Below are 27,285 nucleotides of genomic sequence, written 5' to 3' on the forward strand. Positions count from 1 at the left end.
TTTGATAAGAGCTAAATATATTCTATAAAGGAATTTAAAGAATTTCTCTAGAGGAATGTTAATTAACATTAGAGCATATTATAGTGTGAATTAATTGGTATGAAAGACATTCAGAACATCCACTGAAGCAGAGGGTGGTACTTTATATAAGGAATTTGAAAAATTCCCACAAGCATTCAGTATTGAAATTAATATTAGAATAAATTATAAAATATATTGGTCTCCTGTTTAATTCGTAATTCTATCATTCTGGTTTACTTCAATTTCCTTCGTGCACTGAATTCTGTTCCTCACAAACATTTTTTGTCCTAAGCAATTAAGACTATATTCAATACTTGCTTTATCGTAATATCTATTCTTCTATTTCTCTATTTCGTTTATTTGTTGTTTCACCGTGTCGGTATTAAAGTAAACAGGAATACGGAAATGAAGCGCGGCCGAAACTGGATGAAATTAAACACAACGCGAACCGGCGACTTCCATTTCTCTTTTTTCCTTCTTCCTTTTTTACACAGCCCCGCCGTAAAATAATATCCGGCACATCCTGTTACTCGTCTTCCGCCGTTTCGTATAAATTTCGTATTACGCTTGGAACGCGGCTACGCGGAATCGTGGCCGTGATTCAATTGAATTTACCGACTAATCCTGATTATACTTTAACATCGACCGCCCGTCACTGACGAGATTTACGTTTAATTTCGTTCAATCTGTACCAACGGCAATCCTGTTCCAACAAATCCGAGAGAACGATTCAAAAGGAATAATCGTGACCAGGTGTTTATTTTTTCAACGAACAAGTACTTATATTCCGCACGAGATAGGAAGTATCTGATCGTGAGGTAAATCTTGATATTAATCGGAATATAGTATCTTGATATAAGAATGAAAATTGTCACTTTTTATAATAACCCTTTCGATATAACGATCTGTGCAAGAAAAACATTTCTGTTTAAAATGTTCCATGAGACTTTGTTATATTTAATACTGCAATTAATAATACAATTCAAGCAACATTTTTAATGATCATGCTAGTTGCAGAATTTAAATTAAATTTTGTTACCACTGTCGACGTAAAAGTTTTTTTTAATTAATAAGTGTGCATACATAGAACTGGATATTTTACAAACAGGTACGTTGCATACGTTTCATTTTCATCCCTCTATCAATACTGCATTTACTATGCTGTTCGAGAAAAAAACAGAAAGAAAAATGTGGGATGAATTTTTTAACTTTCCTCCAAAAGGTTTCTCCGCGAAACTGAAAATTAGATTAATTCTTTTACCGACGACCCGAAAGATATGCATATGTAGAATTTTATTTTTCTTGTATATACATATACAGAAATTGAGAAATTTACAAGCAAATATAATGCACATATTTCAGTTTACATCTTTCTTCTTATCCAGTTTCATTTAAATAGATATCAAGTTCCTTTTCATGAAATAAATCAACAGAAACACAGCAACATTTTCTTTTAGCTGTTAATGAATAAAATAAATATATACATTTAATCAATCCAGTAAAGAAAGCTCAAAGTAATCGCGTGCCCACAGGACTCTTAGCAAATTATTTTCCTACCCGATATCTGGAATGTACACAGAGAAATTTTAATGTTAGAATCTGCTGGAAGTTTAATTTCGTCCACTTTCTTTATCGAATCTTCTGGAGTTTACCTAATTTTTCAATCATCGATCCACCAGAATATTTTTCCGATAGATGTCAATAATAGGTAACGAAATCAACAGGACGAACAAATTCTATCGCTAGATTTCCAATTTGCGAGAATAACTCATTTACCAGTGAATCGATTTTAATTACATCTGTATGGGGATTCACTGAACGTTTCAGGATCGTTTAAATTGTAATTTGAGGTGTCCATTAGGTATTCGAAAACTTTTATCGACCATGTACGTGAATAGAATCAGGTATATAACGTGATGATCCTTGTTTATTGGCTGCGAATATACCGCGTACAATTTTCTTTATCAATAAAACGATATTCAGTCTAATTTAAACGAACAACAGCACGATGTAAATAATAAGAAAAAGTGAAAATCTTAATTTTAAGAAAACAATCTCCAGTAACAATGCAATTCAGTCAGTGGGTTTGATACGAGCTGATGGGTCATTTGCAAACGGCTACAAGTTTGTCCGCAAGAGAAATCTTGTTCTACTTCATTCCCAGGACAACAGCTGCAGCTGCGACAAGATAACAAGTAGTGGATTAAGTCCCGAGGCAGTCATAACCGCGCATCGACGCTTAGAAGCTCTTAAAACGCGAAACTCACGAGCAAGTTTCCACCGAATGCCAATCCGCCGACAATGAATTATTAATTGACGTTGTTTCGGTGAAAATTCAATAGCCCCGCGAAGATGTTATCCGTCGAATGAGAACGTTCAGCGTGCTAGTTATGAATTTCAACATCTGTATCCTTTCAATTTGCATAGCGACTGAATTGAACAGTTCGTGAAGCGGAACAGTAAAATCTCGCGAAAATACCAGCAGCATAACAAAGTATTTAAAATACTCGATTACTTTCGCATCTTTTTATCACTTTCTTTCTGGCGCCAACTTTGAAGCATAACTTTCCTTGATAAGAGTTCCGAAGGGAGCTGGAAACTCTCCGGCGCTACAGTTGAAGCTAAAGAGAAAAGAAATTTGGAACGAGCCATTACCGGGAAGAAATGCTAATTCCAGCAATAAGTAAACACAGATTTCTTGGAAAACTTTCAGCCACGATTTAACGTTCGCTCGCGAAAGGATGATCCAACCGCTTCTTCTATTCTATGTTAAGTTACGCTCGGCTTCTGCGGAAGCCATTATTAAGGATAACCAATTCCTCCAGGTCTCGTTCGATCGGGAACCCTGGTGAGAATGAATCGAAAGCGGGAAGCCGATAAAGCAGCGAACCATGTCGCATGGCGGTTGTGGGAGGTTCAGGCCATCGGATTATCGGACCGTCTGTTGGAACGAACATTTTTCCATGATTCCCCGAATGTACTTGAACAGCTGAAACGGTTCCACTGTTCTCAAATGTCTTCCTGATACCTTTATCGAGTTGTGAAAGAACAAATGGGGATGTAAATGTATCAGGATACTTATCAACATTGGGGGGTTTCAATGATTGACAGCACGAATTTAAAATAATGAAGTAATTGAAAGAAAATTTAAATAGCATTGATGTGATATTAATCACATACAGTCAATCGTTTTCGTAGGAATTGAAATAACATGGACATCTATATCTAAAATATATTGTAAAGTATAATACATTTATCAAGTGATACAGACACATATATAGTCAGCCATGTGTAGACATAATAGATCCATGTATGGTCAGACATCGTGTGTATCTACGTCACGGGTAGTTTGTGATTAGATGCTGAGTAAATATCGTAGGATGGTACTATTTGGCGCAATTAGGATACAACTGTAATAGTTAGGCGTCCAATAAGTAGAACAGGTTTACGTGTGATCGGACGTATGTTTGAGTTCAAACCAGTATTTAATTAAATATCAATTAAACGCAATTGTGTTCAATCTCCTACTAATAAATGCAAACAGGACAGATTAATTATGACCAAAGATTAGATTAAGTATTGTAAAATTTTCACTTCATCAAATAGAAATTATTCAAAGCAGAGTTTTCTCAAATAATGAAGTCACGCATAAAGAAATCTTGTTCCACATTTTTCAATGTTAAAATTTCAATTTTTGCAATTGCATCACCAGTTACATGACAGCACATATGTGTTCGTATACATTCATGCAAGAAGTGTGACCTCATTCTACGCTTGGATGATAAACTTCGTTTCCAAAGGGGTTCGGGTGCAATTCCCCCAACGACGAAGACAATCTACCGTCACGCGGAAGCATGCCCGTGGAAGCGTGACGCATTAATCGCGGTGGAACAGAAACCGTCGGTGAATTAATTTAACGTGGCGCGTACGATTCCTACATTAGTTACACGCAGTTACGTACAGTATCTGTTGGCACGGTCCTGATTACGTGGTACGAATGCGGGACTGGTTGCTGCACCGTCGCATCTAATACATTCGCCTGCCCAGTTATTGCCATCCGCCGGATTATTACTGTAATTGCATTCGTTGCAATCCTCCCCTTCCCGATGCAATCGTTTTAACGATCTAACGTTTAATATGCTGCTGTTATGATCGTGTTATTTTTTCCGACTAATAAAAAGTTTTTCATTACAACCTTATCAAGGTGAAACCAATACATAGACCAACATAACTAGCATTTTTTTTATTTTTTAATACTTAAGCTTGGATAGATATTTTAATAGATTAAATATTAGAAAGTTGGATTTTTCAGCTCAATTTCGTTCGATCCGAACACATAATTGCATGGTCCAAAAAAAGAGAAAAATGAATATAAAACTTGAGATCCACGATGAATGGTGGGTTGTATGCATTCAAGCTGTTATAAAATGACCCGGAATCACTCATCCGTAAATCCGACGGAGTAAATTAAAAATTTCCCATTCGAATCTGTCGATTGCGCCCACCTTCAAACAATGCCCCTCTTCGTTTAATTCCACCAAACAAAATGAGGATTAAATCGCACCCCACCTCACCCATTTTGCTCCTCTCTATCCGATAATATAGATTTATAATCAACTGATCTGTAATGCTTTTTCGTAATACCATTCGAAATTAATCCTTAATAAATTGAGGGATTGGGAGTACCAGTGGCTAGCACTAGCAGTTAAATTAAATCAAACAATTAGAAAATTATGAAAGAAATCCAAATTCAAATAATTCGAAAATTAGATTAATAATTGTAAATAGTAATTAGAAGCAAATAATTAGAAAGGAAATTATTATCTACATCAACTTGAATATCTTTTTTAACAAACTATAACGTGGAAACATTATGGCTAACGTTATTATAAGGTACATTTAATGCGTGTTACCATAAGCTACTTCCGAGTGTGCTTGAACTTATTTAAAGTTCTTTCGAAGTCGAGGACTTACGGAAACGAGGACAAACGGGTATTCGATATTCCTCGGGTCTCTGTGAGCTTTTACAGAACAGAATATACAACGCATCTCGTAGAAAGCGATGTTCTTCATAAAGATATACATCGAGGACATGGAATAAAAGTTTCTCGCGGAACGCTTCGCTTGCGGGAAAATTGGTTTTAAAAATTCCTGGTCCTCTATCATTTTTATATGCCAGCCAACTTCCAACTGCAACAACTTCATTCTTTAATTTCCATAACTAAATGAAAAACTTAAATTTACAAAGTGTATATTTAAATAATTCAAACATTTCTTTATTTAAGTTCAATTTTATACCATTTCTTTAAATATTATTTTTCTAGAAAATTGGAGCGACCCATATTTTTTAATATTTCCCTGTTATAGTAACAAACTTGCAGAGCGAAAAAAAATATTTTCTTTGGAGATTCTATCATTTCTTCTTGATGGCAGACAACCTTCAGGGGAAACTCTGTTTATTAAGCGTGATACTTTATTATACTTTTTTTTCTCACGGCGTTGCACGCTTACAGCGGATCCAATCTTAACTCTAAATTACACCTTAATGGTCGAGTATCCGTGCCCCCCCCCCCCAAGTCTCCGAGACGTTCTCCTAATTTGAGCAGATTATTAAAATCGCATCTCCTTGATCCTCGAAATGAAGGATCACCTTGGTAGGCAAGCGACGATGGAACTTTTCTCGTAAAATAAATCAGGCCATCCCATCGTGGTAATTCGGCGCAGCCGCCTCTGCCTTACTAGTAATATTGGATATTTTCTTAATGGTGAAACTTCTACGGAAAACCGACTCCTGTTCATCCTGATGAATTCCCTGATAAATCAGTACACTGAGATCTCTGCTCCTCTCTTTTTATTCGATTTCAATCCTTTCTTAGTCTCACCCTGCTTTCCATTTTGATTATTGTTGATCTGATAAGGGTAGTGCACGATTTTCAAAATGCTCATATAGTCATACTTTACGTACACAAAAGAAAAATTTAAACCTTAAAACAGTGCTTGTTATTGTTTCGTTCAGCTTATACCAACTTCAATTAATTTAATGTCACGATAAACTTGTCCTATCCTATTTGAAGAAAAACTTCTGTACAGAATCATTGTACATCGTTGTAAGTATATGTCGGTAAAAAATTGAAAATCGTTAATTTTACTAAAACACCGGATACGCTATCCGGTGAATTGTGTTCCAGTTTACGAGCCACCTACACAAACGTTCAGACTAAAATGTGTTTCATTCGTATTTGTTCCAGTCACTGCACCAGCAACTATATCGCCGTGTATTCAGGACCAACAACATCGAGTCCTCTTTTAAAGATGCTCTGCAGCAAAGAGAAAACTTCGTTGACTTACAATGGACAGAATCTGCTGGTCGAGTTCAGGTAAAGTTTTGTACATTTCCTTTGAGACAATTTTCATTTTTATATCGTAACAATCAACGCGTAAAGTTTATACAATTAAAAAAAAAATAAAATGGTCCATGGCTTTATTATTAGTAACAGATGTATCTAATTACCATAGGTACTAAACATTATACAGAAAGAGATTATATTTTCAGATCCGGTCCTGAACTACCCCCCTTCTCTTACAATGGTTTCGTCGCAAGTTTGAATTTCATAGAAATCACGACTGAGGCACCGACAACGGTAACCACAGAAAATGTTAATAAAAGTGGTAAGTGGAAACCTAAACATCCAAAATTGAATGATTTAACGAATAAATCGTTCAATTTTAATTTATTCCTAATTTATAAAACTCATAGAGTTCAATCGTGCGCAATGATTAATTAATAACCATCATGATTCGACCTCAAACTCCATCCCTAAAGTGATTCTCTCATCAGTCCTCTGTCCACATTAATTCTCGGTCTTGCTAAAAAACGAGTCTCCATCACAGTCTTCCCTAGATAATTAATTCCGATCCCCAGTGTATTTCAATTCCAATCGGGGGCCGTGTTTCGAAACTGGGTCACTCTTGCTTCGATCCTTGCAGACTGATAGTTTCCACCAATTTTCAGTGGACACGACCAAGTCGATCAGCAGTGTTGGCTACAACGTACGATATAGTAACCGGGATCTTCACGATCATCGCAAGGACCAGGGGTCGACGTCGAGCAGTTGCGACTTCGAGGTCAGCGGTGAGAAAGTACGTGCTGGTCATCATGACACGAGAGGAAAGCTGAAATCTACCACGTGTCGACTAGTGCTACGTGGGCGTGCTTATGACACTGGACACGTTTCACTAACCAGCTACAATCTTAGGTAAGACGAACTAGCGGAATCTTGTTTGCTCACACTTATATTTTTCACTCTGATGAGTGTAAACTATGTCTACACGAAGCTTTGTTCTAATGTTGCAAGTATTGCAGCTATTTTCTTCAGGGTCTGAGACAACACAGTATTGTACAAACTGTACAACCCCTCAGTACAGTATAGTATAGAGTATTATTAATAGCATATTTGGAAAAGTATAACGTTTATGTGTTGGAAGCTTGCAGAATACTTTATTACTTTCATTAAATTACCTTTATCGTTTGTTTTGATATAAATATTTTTAATAAAAGAAAAAAGTAGTTCTTAGGTAAATAAACTTTAGGTTATAAAGCTTTAAATATTCATGCGACGATTTCATAAAATTTACTGATACTAAAGTAACGCGTTTTGCATAAGCTATTGTTCCATCACCGAAATTAATTAATTCTATCGATACATGCAGATGTATTGAATTGTAAATGATTGCAAACCATTATGAGATTTTTAATATCACGGATTACAATATTGCAAGTCAATGATATAATGATTCGCGAACCTGTTAATATCATTCAAACGATTATACGATATTCATTAAATTAATGCAATCGATCGATATATTATTAAGAATAACAGTATTTGTTCTCTCGCCAAATAATATTCTAAAAGATATACTGCGAAATATTTCATACATCTCTATGTATACTTATTCGCAGATGAACAAGAAACTTGAATCTCTGATACAATTCCTAGACGATCGTTTTCAATCATAAAGAGAAAATTAAAAAGCAGCTAGAAAATGTAGTCGCGTAGAGAACGATGTACCATTGATCCGTGGTTAGAATTCCATTTCATTTATTTACCTTTTTCATTGGATCACTCTTCACTCTTCTCCACTGCAAGCGTTTCTGAACCCAGATCTAATGAGAAATTGAAAGTGCTGATGATCTTTAACTAACACTTTTCGTTGTAACTAAAGTTTTCGTTGTAACAGAATATCTTGCAAAGAGTATCTTGAAAGTAGATTTGTCATCAAAACCATTCGAACAAAAATGAAATGTACTCCAAATTCTATAACACCAGCCATAGGTAATCGATATCGAATTTGGAGCAAATCGAGAGTTACCCGCATCACATTTTTGTAAATCAATATTCGTCAGATTCGCGTGTTATTCGTGCAAAATTTCAACCAGAAGTCATGTGTATCGAATTTTACGCATCACAGGGTTTTATTTCGAATTTTAGGAATCGAGAAACGTTCGTGTCGCGTTCTGTAAGTCGAGCACGTTTCCGTTGAGCTCTCTGTATCGAGGAACGATCGCGTCAACTTCAATAAACACTCGCATCGAGATTAAGAAAATTTGTAAGGATCCATGAAAAATTTATATAAAATTTTATAACTTAAATATTCTAATGATTAATGAACGGTTGATTTGACGCATCGCCAAACCATTATACCGAAGGGCGTAGAGTAAGATTACGAAGGATCTGGGTTTCCGTTCGCACGTATCAATCAGTATAACTCATCGAAACGCTCCAACAGAAGCTTTCCTTCCTGCTCTCGGAAGTAATAGATACGAAGTAGCAGTAAATCACATGGGAATGCGGCTGGCTCGTATCCCTGGGATTTTCAATTATCATGCACAATGGCTGCAACGCGCGGACCATGCATTCGTGGCTTTGTAGATATGTTCCTGTAAGAGATGGAACACGCTCTGGGAGGGTTGGAAACCCCCTTCCTCTTCAACGAAGCCGGGCGAACCGTAGCCAAGGCGCGAACGTAACCCCGTGAGTCTGAGACGGCAGATATATATCCGGGAATAAACTAAGAGAAGACACGCATACTGTCGAGAGAAACGGGATAGAGGCTGAGAGCAGAAGATAGAATGAAGGGTTTTTTTATTGAGAACGAAGTCAATTTTCAATACAATATTGTAAATTCAAAAATTCTTTGGTGAAAAGGGCAAATTCGATGATGTAGCATGTCGTACTGGCAGTAGAACCGAAGTGTCTGACCATGCGTTGACTTATACTACTTGACACCTACCTGGCGGTTTACCCACTTTCTACTTTGTAACATTACTTTCCTATCAATTCTATAATTTTTTTCTTTGAAAGTTCAAAGAATAGTCATTGAAAATTTTAGATTCAGAATTAAAAATTCGAAAGAAATCGTTCCTTGGTGTATTTGATTATTATTTACCTAGATTGTAGTAGGCCGACGAATTACTAAATCATTTTGGATATCCGATTACACACGCCATATTTGACGCCCAATTTGTTACATCCTGGAGAATCAATACTCAGCTTAATCTTCGCCCAAGTTTGACACAATACATGTTACACGCATAAGCGGATCGGATCTGGATGTTGTGTTCCACATAGTAAGTTCATAGTTCGTGATTGGCGATAAATAGCTGCGTGAATTGTTGGTAAGACCACTGTGATGCTTCAGGAAATATTAGAAATTAATATATGATGTGAAAGAAAAAAGATGTCACCATGTTATTTTTATGCTTTTGCTCGCGGGATAGGACATTTGAATAATTTCACGAACAGTCGTCTCGCTGATTTTTGTCCGGGCAGAGTTCATTCCTCGAATATTCATTTGCCAAAAAACTACGTGCTGAACACAGAAATTTTTAACAACCTCACGAACCATCACCGGTCCGACTAACCTGCATTATTTATCGTGATCGATATACCATTGGGCAACATTTCTGCTCTCTGCTTTACGCTCGATGCCCTTTCATCGCGGCCTGCTTTCGCTCCCTGCGCCGAATGAAAGAATAAATTTAAACGGGTAATTAAGTTGTTAAAAACTTTCGGCTGAATGGTCCAAGTAATTGCTAGCCAACGCTCCGCTCGAGGTCCATTTGTTCACAGAAAACAGATTTTTATTTAAAAAGCATTTGACTGAAAAGCAATTGACCATTTGATTTGAATCGCAAAAAAAAGCAGAATAATTATAATATAGAAGAAGTAGACATTCCAAGTACCATTAATATTTTCTAATGACAAAGGGCAGTAGAATTGTGAATTAAATCTCTTTGTTACATTATTGCAGTAAGATAATGACGAATATCTTTCTTGTATAAATTACAGCGCTCAAACGTGCCAATCATCGATAGAAATATTCGACGGCCTCCCAGATGGAGGGATGCTCGGCACCGTGAAATCTCTCGAGAGAATTTGCAGCCCTGCGCAGAGTCTTCCACGGGAATTCGTCCAACAAGATACGTAAGTGGATTCTCTAGTTATTAGACGAGAAATGCCGATGTCGTCTACGGCACTGCTTATTACTCGGATACTGCGCTAAGAAGTCCTCGAGATTCCGTTCGATTCATGACGCGAAATGCAAACCGCCCGTACTATCCGCTCGCGAATCGGCATATCTTGCTCGACTTCCCGAAATTAATGCGGAGAACTTGTCTGTTGATCGGCAAGTTCGTGCTACGTTCAGCAAGAAACACATCTTATACGAGGAAGTTGGAAAATTTACTTCGTTCCTCAAACAACCCAGTTAGAATCTATGGGATTTTAGATTCAATCTAGATAATTTTTATTTAATTTTTTGCATACAAATCATTATTATGAATAAACACAAAATTTCCAATGATTCTCTTCCTCGATTAAAATTCTAAAATTCTAAAATGATCAAGTGTTCCATGACTTATGAACAGAAACGTACGTCATAGTCCTGGTTCGATTTACTGCCTCATTCAACCGAGTCTCAACGCAGTCCCTCCGAATGAATAGCCCAGCTTCTCTGCCATTTCTTTCATCTCTGTTCGATCTAATAAAAGCGGTGGAAAGAGTCGACAACGAAAAGGCTGTGGGGAGTTTCGATCTGAAAACACGAACCTCGATGGAGGACACGTAATCAGGGAACAGCCTCAACCTATCCGTCATTGGCGCGTCCACTCGAGAGAATACGCTTGGAACGTCGAGGCTGGGCGTTCATCTCGTCGGAAGTCGAGTATGAAAGATGACTGCCGCGATATATTCTCTGGTACAGGTTCGCATTTACACCGAGTGCACGCGTTTCCAATGGGTAGAATATCAGAAGGCATACTCTGTCCGGTTGAATTCCTCGTGGCCGCGTATCAGCAGGATGCGCGTTCAGCTCTCTCGCGAACGTTTGAAAGGCTGCTGCATCACGGAACACCGTTTCCTTGCGCGATGTCGTAAACATTTAATAGCGATGTTTGCGAGTACGCGGAATAACAGCGGCCGCGGAGTAACGCCGGATATATCGGATACAGCTATCGCGAATTTTCCGTCTTTGCGTACGCGTAGCGGCAGACAAAATTTGAATATCAGCTCGTGGGCGATTTATACGAGGCACGGTGCTTTATTGCGGAACTCTTTCGTTTCCCTTTACCGCCATCGCGCGATATCGTAACTGTAATTCCAGTTTTTTACACGACTTTTTAACGGCGACTGTGCATGGTAACGAGAATTCTTTCCTGGGCTTGGATTAATAACGGAACTTCGGCTTTCGAAACCGATTGGACTGCAGCTTTGTCCAAAAATATTAATTTTGAACAGTAACAGGGCGCAGCTTTTTAAAATAAAAGAAAGAAATTCGCATCTAAAGTTTTCTTAGGGTCCAATTAATTATTTATCTGCTGATAAAATTAGAGATTTGTAACCTTTCGTCTTTATTAATTATTCTAACGCATTCAATTTCCTAAATTTCAACGGAAAATATTTGTTACAGTATCACAGAGAACATTTTTATAACGTAACGTGTACAAAATTTAAATTATCCTTTGTACAATACCTTTTAGGAAAATATAGTTTAAATACGCGCAACCTGTACTCTTGTTAGCTTCGTAATTAGTAGAATAGAAGTTCGTGTGGTCAGACAAATAGAATAAAACAGCATACGTGTACAAAAGGAAGGAAGCTCTCGTGTAATCACTCAAATAATATCCACTGAATACTCTCAGCAACTGTACAAAGGCTAGGAACAATTGATTTGAAAATGAAGTGCGTATTTGCAGATATCTAAGTATCTGTAAATGAAATCTAATTTTAATTTACATTTATCTAATTAAAATCTCTACCTCTTTTACGTATAGAAAAGAACAGCTTTAGAAAGAAAATATTAATATCCTATATTCATTTAAAACAAGTAATTGGAAAGAAAAAAAGATCACGAAATAAAATATTAAAATATCAGGTTCAAAAGGAATTACCTTCAAAGGGAACAGATCGTTCGATTTTAATCAAATAAGTGTCAAAATGGCTCCGCAAAGAATCACGCATAGTAGAATAGAGGTATCTCCAGCTAGAAACGTGACGGGAAACCTAGCTGGAGAAAGACTTTTCCCCGCACATATTGATCAGCATCGGGGGCCACGATCCGAATGGGTTACATTCCAAATCCTTTCAACCGCGATCAATGTTCGCCTCTCTATCCAGGGAATCGTTCGTTCAACAACGAATATTCGTTCAGAATTTCAACAGAGATCTATACTTATAAAATATCAAATAGATAACATTTTTCTTCGACCCAGCAATTGTCTCAAAATTTCAACTGACGTTTTCAAGAACAAACAACGAGCATAATAAATGAAAAAATAAAAAGACGAGTTTCATTTGAATTCTGAAATTTTGAAGAGATGATCGTAAGTCGAAAGGGTCGACGAGATGGATGTTCACGAACAGATATGCTCGAGGACGAGTCACGGGATTCGCAGTGTTCCGAGAGATATGTGAGAGCAAGAGGGCAAGAAAGTCTCGGGGGATGATGATGGTCAGCCGGCCATGGAAAGAGCACGAGGTAGCAGAAGGCCAGGACGACAAACAAAGTATCGCAACTTTCCTCGTGGGAGGTGAAGCCGACAGTGTACGAGGCGGTAGCGGAACTAAGTGCAAAAGGGACTTGAGTGCACGATGCGCTGTATGCATTATGCAAGCGATGGGAAGCAGACGGACGCAAAATGTCCATGGGCTTCCGCACACCGATACCCTCGAACAAAAAACCCAACGACTAACCTGGTCAGAAACAGGCTGATCATTTCCCAGAAGTGATTTTGAAACGGATCGCTACCGAGAATTAAACAAATTTATTTTGAGAACTGTTAAAAATTTGATCGTGAAAATTTAACTCTTCAAGAATTTATCTAAGAAAAGCTATTGCATTATAGATTTTTTTACTGCAATTGAAACAAAACTCTTACAAGTGTATATTATATTATTTATATAAGTGTACAGAAGCCAGTTTAACGCTGCAAAGATGATGGTTGTTTTCTGTCAAGGGAAAACGGTCTCTTAACTGTAGAACATTGTATGCTTTTTAATCTTCCTTAATTTCTAACGTGGCCGGACGGTCGGACAAGATTTACGTTCAGTAGCAATTACAAAGATGCAGGGAACATGCATGCCTATGGGACTATCGTGTGTTTTATGCGGGCTAATCTCGTAAAAATTCATGCGGAACAACGCTCGTGTTTCATCTGTCCTCTCCTGCCTCGTAGCCGGAGGCACGTTTTCCATTGTTCCGCGGAACTGCTAAATCTGTGGTCCGACTTTCGCGATGCATTTAAAAGAACTTTAGTCGGACGCAAGAAACGGCCAGAACATATTTTGATGAGTGTAGTTGGAAAGTTAGAATTATCCAAGATAAGAAGAAACACGAAAGGATAAACATACGGAACGAATGAGATACTGGAGAATCTACTGCACGATACTTTTTCTTATGAAATAAAAGCTACCTAAAGTTACCTAAGGAGTATCAATTTTCCTATTATCACGGTGAATAGAGCGTAACAAGTGCCGTTTAATTGCCATCCATACGTGGACATGATACACCGGATCAAGCCAGGGGCTGAAGCCATCAAGTAATTTAATCGGCCGACACGCTACGACCAACTAAAAGCCGTGCTTGTGCCCATTGGAGAACGACTAATGAAGCGGGTCAAATCGACTTCTGATAAAACAAACTGTCCCGTGTGTGGAATCGACCGTTTAGAATACCGATTATAACTACTGTCAATAGTTCGCTCGGTGGACACTATTCATACAGCGAATCAACACGTATAATTTCAAGCCTACGAGTCAATAACAGTTGATCGCCGTACGTCTGATCAGTGTAAGCGCGATTGAATGCTGGATTACAGCGTGATTTGGTCGCTACTGTTTCCAATTCGAATTAGAACAGTTTACTTTGACGTGGATTCGTAGCTCGTTAATGCGCGGTGAAAGTGAGAGACAGGTATAGTGATAGAAGTACCAAACTGCGAGCACTTAATTTGTTGTGTAATTAGAGTAACGTGTACTTTGGAACGTTTACATTCTTATCTATAGATTATGAGACACCTTAGTATTTTAGAATTAGTTATTTGGTAAAATTTTTAAACGTCTTATTGTTCATATTTATTCACACGAGATTCGAATGATAACTACTTGAACAGATTGTTGCTTTGTTGCACTTAATTACGATTTTGATGCGATCGTTGTAGGTATATGTTACTTAAGTGAAGTAGTTGGAAACTAGTCAGACAGTCGTTAATCATACGATAAATCGCCACTGTTCTTCGACACTGTTAACTCAGTTCTCAATGTTGAGTACATCATTTTAGTTTCTGATAATATGCAAAGTTCATTAAGAACGATGCTGACAATAAGTTCTAAATTAGTTAATTAGTTACTTCTTTCAACGAATAGAAACATTTAGTATGTAGTCATCTTCTTTTATAAGGACAAATAAATACCTAAATATTGTAAAAAAGGTAACAGTAATAAAAATAGCCGTGTAACATTGTTGCTCAATACATCAAAAGTTATTTCATTTTACAGTCAAAGCCGTTTCGCTTTTATACTATTGAAAAGAAGTTTTCGCTCAACGTGTAACTGGAAAAGAAGTTTCATGAGATAGGTGAAGCGAACAAGAACACACGATCCATACAATACGCGTTAAAATCTCATTTGAACAACGTACGAGCCACGATCGGTGTCTGAAAAATCTTTCAGTAAGGTATTCGAAAAGTCTGACTCCGCTATGCTCTTCCCGTCCGACCTGGTTTGCACAAGAAAAGTACACACTGATTCTCCTGCTCGTGTGACGTTCGCATATTCGGAATCCGCGAATGAAAGTTGAGTATGAGCCAACTGGGTCGCTTGATCTTTCGCTTTAAAGAGCACCCTACCAAAACACGAATGGAATGTTTCTGTCCCTGTAATAACGTTACTCGATTCGTTCCAAGAAATTGATTGACGATCGATTTTTCTATTAAATAAGCGATTCCAATTATTGACACATCTTGTTTCGTTGAACATGAGCACACACTAACGTAATGAATGAAAAGGACGAGAAATTATTTGGATACTCGAAGGAAATATTTGGAGGGTTCTGATCTATAATTTGGTAAAAAAAACTTCAGTTTGGCCTTCGTTACAAAGGAAAGTGTTAATTTATCTGAAAAACTCAAATTTTTAAAAATTCTGATAATTTTTTATAAAGAGCGAAAGAAGTTTACTTTATTTGATTGAATAATATTAAAATTTTATCGGGATAATAAATTCAGTTTTGTATTATAACAGCAAATGCTCGAATGATTTCTTGGTATAAAAATTGAAATTCATTTGATCGTTACGCGTTGGAACCTAAATATACATATATATTCATGAATATAAAATTTCTAACTACTTCTGTTGCTTCGATATAGTCCGTTCGTATACAATTTCTGTATTCCTGGTAAAATGAAATTCTCGTTTCAGTTTCCATTTTTCCTTTTTACATTTTTCTTTCTGTTCTTAATGATTCTTTGCTCGTTTCATGCGTACACACGTCAAATGCTGTTGAATTAAGTTTCCGTCGTTATTTATGTTCGTTCATCGCTTGTTAACAAACGTTTCCACGTCACAATTAGAAATTTTTCCGGGTCCTTAATCAACGAAACCGGAAACCGTTCCTCGGCTTCCTTCGTTCGCCGAGATTACGAACAGCCGCCAGTAAAATTATAACTTCGCCAATTTCGCAAATACCGAGCAAGTCCCTTGTCGATAACGCGATTAATCTTCCCCTTTCGTACGCTCGTGGTTTCACTGCGCTATAATTATCACGATGGCGCTGTTTGTCTAATTAAAACTACCTATTATAATCACAAAATTATTTCCCAAGGTAAATAAGAAAAGGAATTTCTAGAATACTAATCCGAAAACTTTAGAGATTTTATAATTACTAACAAATTAATTGATAAACATTTTAAGTTTTAGATGCTCGATGAATCCTTCAAGTTAATTATTGCTAAAGATAAAATTCGAATCATTTTGCAAGAAATCTTAGAAATGTGAAGTAATGAAGTGAAATTTAAGATATCTTGAAAATTCGATACCTTCCAGATATTTGAAGATCCTGCGAAGTTTAGAAAATCTCAAAACTTTCAAGATCCCAATATCTTTACTTCAAGTTCAAATTTAAGGAGCTTATAAATGACGAACATCTGAAATATCATCTGAAAACAAATTTACATTCAACACCATTCTATACTCAAAGTTACACCTTCTGTATCATTCTTCTGACAAGTCTGACAGTATACGATATGACAATTAATTTTCCCGAAATGTCATCTCGCGTAAGGTTTATGGTGTTGTCAAAAAGCTGGTTTAATTTATTCCATCTATTAATAATCATCGGATGCCGCCACAAGGCGTTATCTAGGGAGAGAAATCCAGGGGGCAAACATTGACTTATCACTGTACACTGTCTCATAGAGGATTCAGGCTCAGGTTATCGCGAGACAGTGTTCCCAGGACGTCCATTTACAACTTTGCCGAGCAAAATGGAAGTGAACGACGTGGAAAATTTACATGGTGCTTTGTGCCACCACTTGCCCAACTTCCAGCCGTGCTGTGCACACGTAAGCTTGTCAAGTATGGTGAAGCGTACTCTTTGACATAAAGGCGCCGGCTTCATAATTCACGGGAAACTTCCTTCGGGCGCTTCGACTTAGCGATAAAGGAAAGAAACGACGGGAGAGAGATGTAAGGAGGAGTTCACTTTTACGTGTGTCCTTGCCAGCTAAGAAAATCCTTAGAAATTCTATTCAGTACTTTTGTTGAACAAATCGAACCAGACATTATTCATAATAGCGTACAAACCTACGAAACGCGGTTTCTATTATTCACCGAATCAGATTCTATCAGCGTGAACCAAATCGATGATAACATTTAGATATAGTACAATGATTGAAATAATATTTTTGGAAACATTGGAGCTCTTAAAATTTGGAAATTTTTAATAAGATTTTTATCGGAACCTAAGTGCGATTTGGATGATCCGTGCTCCAGATCGTTGAAGCCGAAGAACATCCGTTCCAGAGTATCGGCTGGAAGATGAAGCCGCGCGTTTTATAGTATTTCTGATGGCAAACGCGTGATTTACAGCTGGTCTCAACGGAACGACGTGTTTTCCTCCAAGAAATGGCGCAAACATCACGCCTTGGATTACGAATTATTGCCGGCTGTCTATGGCCGTATAAAAGCAGATTCTATTTTCGTTTTTCTCTGTTTTTCTTTTTTCAGGTACGTTGAGCCGAAAAGGTACTCGTCTAATGGCCGAGATATGACGGTCGTTCTGAGACGAGCTTCAAATAGCCCCACCGACGAGGAATATATGGACGTCTCTTATTACTTCCACGACGGTAAGTCGACTATCTTTAGTAAGACGATCTTAAAAGTATCACAAACTCTTATCTCGTTACATCGTTTCCCCGCAACGGGGATTTCTGAAATTGACTCAGAATTATTTTTCCAAAAGGTCAGACTCGTTCTGAAATGAAACAATCTTCTATTGTTTATTTTCAACCTCGCCAGAGCAACTGGTCTCGTTGAAGAACTGAATATTAGATAGCTTGCAACTCGTCCTTTGTGCCTGGGTTATTGAAATTGTGGAGGTTGCCAGATTAAAAGACAGTTGAATGTGAAATATCATAAAATTCATTTTCTGGTGTAACATGGTTCGTAGAGTAGATTTTTCTATAGAAGCCTTGTTTTGTAAGAGGAAAGTTTCAGTATTCTGAGGAACAATTTTTGCAGGATGAACATCGTTCAATAAAACGGGCCAATACGTGAAGCATAATCAACATAATTGCCGGATTATGAAACTAATGACCGCATAATGCAACTGATTGTTATGCGATTCGGTGGTTAAATACGTAAACTACCGCGAAAGGGTATTTACATGAAGCGATGCGAATTATTCGATCTAACCGCTGGCTTTAAATTCTTCGTTATATTTAGCATGGTTGAAACTCAAATGCGATTATGACGAAACAACGCCATCGATCGTGTCGAAATTTCAATGGGTCCGTTAACTCGAATAATGGCCGATCCATTCTCCGCGTGGATAATTAAAAGAAAATCGATGAAAAATTTAATTAAACGACGAATACGTAAACGGGCACCGCGCGTCTCGCTTTATTTCATGGATTAACCGGAAACGGTGAACGATCGATAACCGTGGACGAAACAGATCGAGTGCGGTCAGCGCAATACGCCAATTATTTTAGCTCCGATTCTTCGTTTAAGCTTTCGCTGCTTGGCCTGTTGCTAATTACGGACGACTAATTACCGGAAACTGCGATATCGGACGGTAAAGCTCGCCTAGCCCTTAATCGGATGAATATAGATGCGTCCTCGCTCGGTAATCCTGAAACTCGATTGGCTCACAGCCAAGAATGCGGAATTATCCATAAGGTGCATTTACAGTATGTTACCGCGAGCTTTCCGGCAAAAAGCTCGAGCTCGATGGCGTCGACCGAACGACCAATGAATCTTTTATTGCCTCCATCGACGCCTCGTTCCTTGAAAGATCGTTTCTATACCCGATCCCTCGGGAAAATTCATTCTCTCAGCTTAGCAAAATCAAAGAAATTTATAGATTCACTGTAAATTTTATATACAAAAATCACTCGTAAATTTAACATTTCTTAATGATTCTTTATTCCGAAACACTCAATAGAGAAATGAAGGTATCGTTAAGAAGCTATTAACAATTTTCTCGACCATAAAGACGATGTAAGATCTTTTGTTAAAATCGAAGAAGAATCTTTAACCACGCGGTACATACCGCGTCTTTATAGTAAGCTACAGATACAAGCCTTTGACGTAATACTACGTCTTTTGTTGTTACCATAGAAGACAAGAACTTTGAGCAGAAACTACACAACGTATAAATCGTCTTCCCTTCAAATATTAGCCTGAAGAATATTAATTCTCTCAATACCAAAGGCGGAGTGTTCTTTATAAAAATTCTTGCTAAAATAAATATTGAAGAATTTTCAATTTAAAAAAATTAAATTCTTTATTTCTATAGAAATAACAGGTTCACTCAGGTGATCAACGTGTCAATGTATCGCCTTAAAAAGATCAAATTTACAACGCGATGAATCAACGCAAAACGGAAACTGAATTGATGCGTTCGAATTAAACTTTTAAATGAAATTAGCCGAGAAAACAGATATAAAAATCGTGTCGCATTTATTATCCGGTGACCAATTTTATTTGCTTCTTTATGAGGCTGCCGTTGAACAAGAGTCGATACTATGGTAAATTTATCGCGTGTCGCGTGGAAAAACGCAACCAGTCGAAAAATCACCGTCACGATACGAACGCGTAATGGTAAACGATGAAAATCGTCGAACGTTTCCGATAGAAATTTAATAAAAATCTCCAGTCACGTCTGGGCAACCTGCAACAGGGTTAATCGTAACGAAATTCTGATAACGCGTTTCAAAATATCCACGTGAAGTTTTATACTAGCTAGTTGAAATAGAGGACAAATAAAATTGGCCGAAATTGCGAAATAATTTGGATAAATTAAATTATAATAATTCTCTTGTGAAATTCGTGAATCTGTTCTCGAATTGAGCCTCGACGTGGGACGTTCATTCACGGCTCGAAATAATTAAAACCACTTGTATCGTTTTATCCGTTTGGTACTTGAAAAATTCCAATCAAATAACGATATTTCCCGTAAAAGTAATGGTTCTGGTGACTTGTCAATGTTTCTACTGTTTCTTCCAATTTCAATAGTGATGTAATTAAATCATTGCATTTTGTAAAAGTAGTAATATAAAAGGTAGAACTTTTAGTTGAAACCTTAGTATGGCTCGCTCTTTAAAACTTTTCAAATATGAATGTGTAAAGTGATGCAATAATAATTAAATGCAGTTTATATCAGAAAGATGAAAATAGAACAGAGGAAAGAATAGAATTATTTAATGTGTATTTTTCTGCAGCTTTAATTTTTTACGAGAGTGGTAATAGAACTGAAAATTTACGTTTACATAATTCATATATAAATGGTATGCAAAAGTTTTTACAATTTTTTTTTTTTTTAATTATTCAATTATTTCACCACGACAATCAATGTCCACCACGACAATTAATTCGTTTACCAAATAATAACGTTGCCGAAATAAATGAAAAATATAAAATGAGACGCGAAATTCATGCCAGGTTTGTTTCAGTCTTTTTGGTTGTTGATTGCATTTTCTAATTGGAACCGTAGACGAAGCCTTATCGATCGAATAGCACGTCGCGTGTTCAGACACGCGTACACACCGTGTAAACGTAATAACGTTGACGAACGACGGGGACATCCGTCAATCAGCGTCAAATCGATGCCGGCAGTTTGTCGCCGAGCTGACTTTCCATTCTCGTCATTTGCCCGTTTTTAATGCGTCACGATTTTTCCCGCTCGCCGTCATTGTTCCAATGACACCGCGTCCCGGCGAACAAAATGACACCGCATCATATTGTCTGTTATTCGAAGAGCGATATGATACAAATCGATTGGATCGGTCACGATTGAACGTCCGTTCGAGCGTAAGAAACTGGTATTTTTGAAAGCTCCGATGGGAAATTGAAAGCCACTCGATGACATTTGTGGATATCAAAAGTAGACTTTTTGAGGAAACTTGAAAAAGCAAGTAAATTGAATTTGAAAAACTAAGGTGTGATTTTTTGATTCACTAATTTACTAATTATTCATGTATAGAAAATATAGTTTCGTATTAAATCAAGCTGGTTACAAAACTAATTAGTGTTTCTCGAGTTCTTAATTATAATTTTGGAGCTTTCAAAGGAAACTTTTTTTTGAAACCTTAACTCTCTTTCATTTACTCATTTTCCTTCGCATTTATCTCGGAATGTATTGAAATATGAAACAATTGATGAAAACACATTTGGTTGATCGATCAACCACGACAAGTCCATGCATTTATGCATTTGATCGTTGTATTATGCGAACATTGACCATCCTCCTCTTCGATTAATTGAATATTCTTTTGAAGAGGACCATGAATATTGGCCGGCTACGAACACTAGCGTGCAATTTCGATCCCATGGTATATTCTCCCTTCGGTACTAAGGCAACGTAATACTGGCGGACAATCTATCGGCGCATAAAATTTTATGTCATCCAGAGAGACCGATTTCCTTACTGAAATACCCATCGCCTGACTGTCGACCTTTGCTCGCGAATCGAATAGCCACGCGAAATTTTCGCATACGTAACGAAACGTGAACATTTCGCTTCCGTGGCAGTGTAAGAGGAATAAAGGGAACTCCTGAGCAAATACAGGGTCCACTGAAATACATTAGAAGATGGTCCAATTGAAAATTTCTCACGTCCGTGGTATAATAAAAGAATACTGTTCACATAAATATTTATTTAAATTCTGAAATTGTCCAATTGAAGAATAATATGGACGTTGGAACGAATTGTACTCTGCAAAAACATTTTGTTTTAATTAACGTAGATGGAGAGTTTGAAGATCACATGTGTAGGTAATTCTACCTTCTCTTGTTATTCCGATTTAATTAAATGTTAAAATAAAGTAGATTTTAAATAATACCTATACTTAAGAATTATGAACGTATTACGCAAGATAGCAAAAAATGAAAAGATCTTGTTCTTGATAATTCTTACAAACCCTTTCGCTACTAAAGACGACTACAAAGGGTTAAATGTACCACCGTTTACTTGTTCGTTTCATGAAGTTTTAAAGAGCCATTCTTTTGGTACTTCTAAGCTGATTATGTAACCTTTGTTGCATTTCAACTAAAATAACCAAGTTCGTTGTACTGTCTCGTATCTGTTGTAAAAAGGCAAATACGCAAACCTAGGTTGCACGTAAAGGTATTCATAAGAATTCTTAACGAAATTTATTTGCTCCACCTTATTCATTGAATTATTTTAATGAAATTTAATCGAGTCCAATCGAAACGATATTTTAAAGTAGAAAACACGAATATTTGATCAGAAAGAGTGAAATACGTGTTTTCCATCGAACAAACAAAATATTTCTTCTCCTTTATCTATTTATGGAAGTTTCTTTTCACGGTATGCAGAGAAACAAGAAAACTTTCGCTCCGAGTTCGCTTCGATGCTGTATTTATTCCTCTTAACTTCGTGCCTTTTCCTTCGTTGTTTTCCGTTCCGGATAACTTCCGTTTCACAGATACTGCTTGTTTATACATATTTAATGCACTCGTAGCGAGGATCATTTAAGGAAGCGTGTATTTTAAAAAATTTAACAAAATTCTATTCATCGATACGATTTTCCCGTACGAAGTTATAATTTAAACATCGACAAATTTCATTCTATACTTTTGTAATATTGAATAAATGCCATGATAACCTTCCGATAAAAAATTCTATTGCTCGTGAAACCTTCAATTTCCAGCTGCACACACGAAAGGGTAACCGCGACGGTTAAATCGTGAGTTTAAAGCAACTACCTTTTCTCGTATATTAAACGCGTTTCAGAATCGCGGAACGGTTTCACGATTGACGCTCGCGTTTATTTGTCCGGGTCGTATCGTAAAGCGGAATTTTGGTTAGACCGTAGAACAACGCGCGACGAGTTCCTGTTTGACGTATCGTTCGCGCCGCTGAAATTGCACCGGTAATTTAGCCAGCATCTCGTCGAGGTGGGAATGATGAAATCGTCGCGACGCGAATTGCCTCCCGGCTGGATTACGGGAAATTGCCTCGCGAAACTACATAGCTTAGATTCGAATTTAATACATTTCCTCGGTGTGTATAAAATTTGAAACAATAACGATTGAAAAACAACATCCGAATATTCTGAACACTCTGATAATTTCATATTTTGTATTGGAAAAAAATGTTTGCCATGCGATGAAACGATTTGTCTTTCAATTTATCTAGACGTTGAAGATCGGAAATATTTTTAATCCTTTGAATGAGAACGAGAATTGAATTCGTACAGACGACGATTTGTCGATATTTCAGAACGAGAGGGTGGCACTCAACAACCGGCCAGCGTGTGCGACGTCGAATATTACGGATTGACGTCACCGGTGAAGGGTTCCGTAGTGCATCCGGAACCTCACCGATTATTCGCGATGGAGGGGCCTATAAAATGCAGGCAGCATTTCATTCCAGCGGCTAATCAGTCGGTCATCATTCGCGTAAGTCCTTCGATCGATGCTTAATCACCGATTGAAAAATCTAGGCATTGAAATTGTTACCGAATTTCAATCATTCATTTAGCTATTTAATTTTAATTTATTTCAATTCCAAATTTTGTAAATGCATGTCTTGAAAATTCTTTTGCAAACTGTTCTAATATCTTGGAACCAATTTAATCGAAGTTAGGGAAAAATAGTTTAAAGTAGCTGTCGCAGAGGAGGAGTATCGCAAAAGGAATTCCTGGAACTACAGGAAGTTCCAGGCATTCCGTCTACCGTATGCCATACAATGGCAGATCGTAAACAAGATTCTGTTGCTTTACTCGAAGGTGGAGAGCAGCTCGAAACAGAGCCCGAACAATCCTTGCGAAACCAAGTGTGGAGACAGTGGCTGTCACTGCGTCAGCAACAAGTCCCTGGAGAACATGGACCACCTTTTGCTCGTCTCTGAAACCGGCCACATCGTCACCTGTCTCTGCGGAAATTATCAGGTAAATGAAAGATCCACTGAGAACTCCACCCTCTCTTTCCCGTGAGAATTATCGTGGTCTTTCGCGGAACAGGAAGCTCGTTAATTTCTTGGAAATCCCGGTTGTAATCATTCCTCGAATCTCCGATCAAATCCCTTTCATAATTATCATATTGTTGACAGATTGTAAAAATATTCTGGGATATCGATAGTCAGTTTTAAGTCTTGAATGCGTGATTTTTTTAAAAATAACAAAAATTATTGAAATTGCCAATTAATGTGCCAAAAGGTCATAGAAAAATAATTGTAAAAATTCATCTCACCATTTTTTAGGTCTTTTATTTGAAAAATTGGATTATTGGTAAATGGTTACAACACGTATATAACATAGGAATAAATTCCAAACTATTTGTTGTGCAAACCTCTGAATTGGTTGTTATATTTGTTTAGGCACAAATATGCTATCAATATTTATTATACATTCACTCTATTTTATTTTTAAAAAATAATCTAAAAATTGTATCGTTGAATGTGAAATACGATCTTGTTGGAAATGATAACTGGGAAAAACAGGAGCAGCGCATCGATGACCAGGATCGTTTAATTCGAAAAATGCTCAGCAAGCGTCGGGATGGCCGCCGTTCTCTTTTCTTCCCTTTTATTTCTGCCGCTCACGTCCGACTGCCACCGTTTCATTCAAGTTTCATTCACGGACAAATGCCAGCATGCTCGCCGATTGTATTGGACATTGAATGCTCTCCCGTTCTGTTCAACACCTACTCCATCAACCGGTCTGGAATTACTTCGAACGATTTCACCGATCGCTTGAATAAAACAAATAATTCGCCGCGTGCATACGGTGGCAAGTAGACAAAGTGGAGAAATTGTTTTTCGCAGAATCGAGGACACTCTATCGAACGATTTGCAAAGCACCACACTCGAGAACTAAATGCGCTTTGATGAACACGTACCCGGCTCTAAATTGCTTTTTCGAAGATCTTTTATGTTAAAGCGTTCCAAGGCTGTCTGGTTCGGTTTTAACCATGGGACCGACGATCGCTTCATTTTCTTACTAGGTATTAAATGAGTAAAGTTACACTTGAACAAAAATGAATTTCTATCAAATTTCTGTGAAATATTTCACAGCAAAACAAATTTCCCCCCACCGCATAATACAAACAGCAACCTTTAAACATATCACTGCTACCGTGATAAGCAAACATAAACGTGTCCAATTTATGGTTAATGTATCCTAAACATTGTATACTTTGCATTGTATACACATCTGGCGTATAATAATTTCTTGCTTTTTTTACGTTTGACCGAACAAATCCTGAAGTTATCATTGGAGTTTTAAAAAAATTTGTAGCGTTTGCGATAATCAAAGACCTCAATTATTATCAGGGTATTTTAAAGCACGAAATTCTCACGTGGAAATTGTAAAGAAAAAATTTTTAAAAACTTATTTTTCGTGTGCGAAACGTGGTACTATTATCCGCAATGTATCCCACAGGATTGGCTTCCTGTTGGAATTCGTAGCTGGACACCGGTGTACATCGAATGGTCGAGGTCCTCGAAGGCAGGCCTCAATTTCCGTGCAGCTTACGAGTTTATCAAGGACACTTACTGCGGCGACCATACAACGACCAAACCGGAAGGAGAGGTCAATGGTGGTGACCTGGCCAGTAGTGGTTTAAAGCTCAATCAGTATTATCAGCAAAAGTGCACGTGGATCCTGGACTCGTTGACGGATCGACAACTCACCATTGAAGTGAAATCCACTCAAAGCCGTAAGAAAAAAATTCTTCTATCATTTTTATCGAATTTTTATTTACATCCTATATCGAACATACCCTACCGATCAAAAGTATCGGTACGTTACTACCTAGTACTAAGATGAAATTTTTTAAATATTCATTGAAAAATTTCAAAAAATAAATTTCTTTTCTTTTTACAAACTGGCCCCAAATGAGCTTTATATGTCAATCTGTGATTAAATTCTATTTCAAATAAAAATTCAATTGTCATTCGTGATAGGAAACTTTTCGTTTCCTCTGGATTCGCACAATTACGAAGAAAATACGCGAAAAGCTCGCGAATTTAGTTGTCAACCTAATAACTTTCAGCAATTACCAACTTTCGAGATAGAATATTTTTTTTAAAATTGTCTATTGTTCTTGCGAAAAAGTCGCAACGAGCTGAACTCATTGTACCATTACCACGTTTGCAGTAATTTTTCATTCCCTCTGCAGTTGAATTCTGACGGTTTTAAAACAAAATGCGCGAAAAAGTTACAAATTTCGTTAAAAATGTTCAATTTATAAATTGATAAAAAAGCATTCCTTTTATTAGTTTTCAATCGTTAATTTTTACACTTGAAGGAACGTGTATATTCGCTGTAAACGTTCTAAAATCCGGTGTGAATCCTGTAGCATTCAATAAATCTTCCAGTCACGATTCTCAAAAGGGTACTCAACAAAATTCACAGTGAATCAACAGCAAATAAAAGACGACTACTCAACGAAACGATACTTTATCCCTTCTTCGACACCACTGAAATTCCCTTCAATTCCACCCTTAGCTACTTCGTTGGAATTTCGATCCGGTCCATTGAGTTTCTTTACGAAAGGACGAAATGAACGGAAGCAAAAGGTGAACAGAAGAGCCGGAAAGATCGAGCGGAACGGTTTCTTCCGTAAAAGCAAGAGCCTCGACAACGAATTGGCAACAGGACTGAAGATTAAAGAGACTATTGGACTCGCCAGGACAACGAGAACCGTTTCGAATCTTTAGAGAGACGCTTCGTCTCTTTTTTCTGGCCCAGCTATCTGCGCTTCTCGCACCATCGTTCTGGCTGTGAAACAACGTGGCGATACGGCAAAGGCGGAAGCAAAGTCGTTGCAATGGACCGAGCAACCTCAGAAATGGCTTTCGCGTACCGCCTTGAGCCTCTGTTTCCATTCTGGCCAACGTGCTCTCCTTTCTTTCCTTCCTTCTTTCTTTCCTACGAATCGTCGACGTTCGCCACGCCGGTTTCACAGAGATGAGCAGCACCACCGTATCTTCCATTCCTGCTAGATATCCGCTTTGAAGGTC

The 27,285-nt window shown here is 37.5% G+C and overlaps 1 protein-coding gene across 2 annotated transcripts in view; it reads left to right on the forward strand.

The window, feature by feature from the left end:
* Positions 1 to 27,285, forward strand: part of LOC114871949 — a 181,147-nt gene that overhangs the window by 148,116 nt on the left and 5,746 nt on the right. For both annotated transcript variants that reach the window (XM_029178570.2, XM_029178568.2), the window contains 8 exons: positions 6,270 to 6,398; positions 6,575 to 6,690; positions 7,034 to 7,277; positions 10,371 to 10,505; positions 17,802 to 17,920; positions 23,542 to 23,720; positions 24,050 to 24,211; positions 25,703 to 25,979. In XM_029178570.2, the coding sequence (XP_029034403.1) occupies positions 6,270 to 6,398; positions 6,575 to 6,690; positions 7,034 to 7,277; positions 10,371 to 10,505; positions 17,802 to 17,920; positions 23,542 to 23,720; positions 24,050 to 24,211; positions 25,703 to 25,979 (1,361 nt within the window). The remainder of the gene's footprint in view (positions 1 to 6,269; positions 6,399 to 6,574; positions 6,691 to 7,033; positions 7,278 to 10,370; positions 10,506 to 17,801; positions 17,921 to 23,541; positions 23,721 to 24,049; positions 24,212 to 25,702; positions 25,980 to 27,285) is intronic.

This window comes from Osmia bicornis, chromosome 1 (assembly GCF_907164935.1).
Source record: "Osmia bicornis bicornis chromosome 1, iOsmBic2.1, whole genome shotgun sequence".
Lineage (NCBI taxonomy): Eukaryota > Metazoa > Arthropoda > Insecta > Hymenoptera > Megachilidae > Osmia > Osmia bicornis.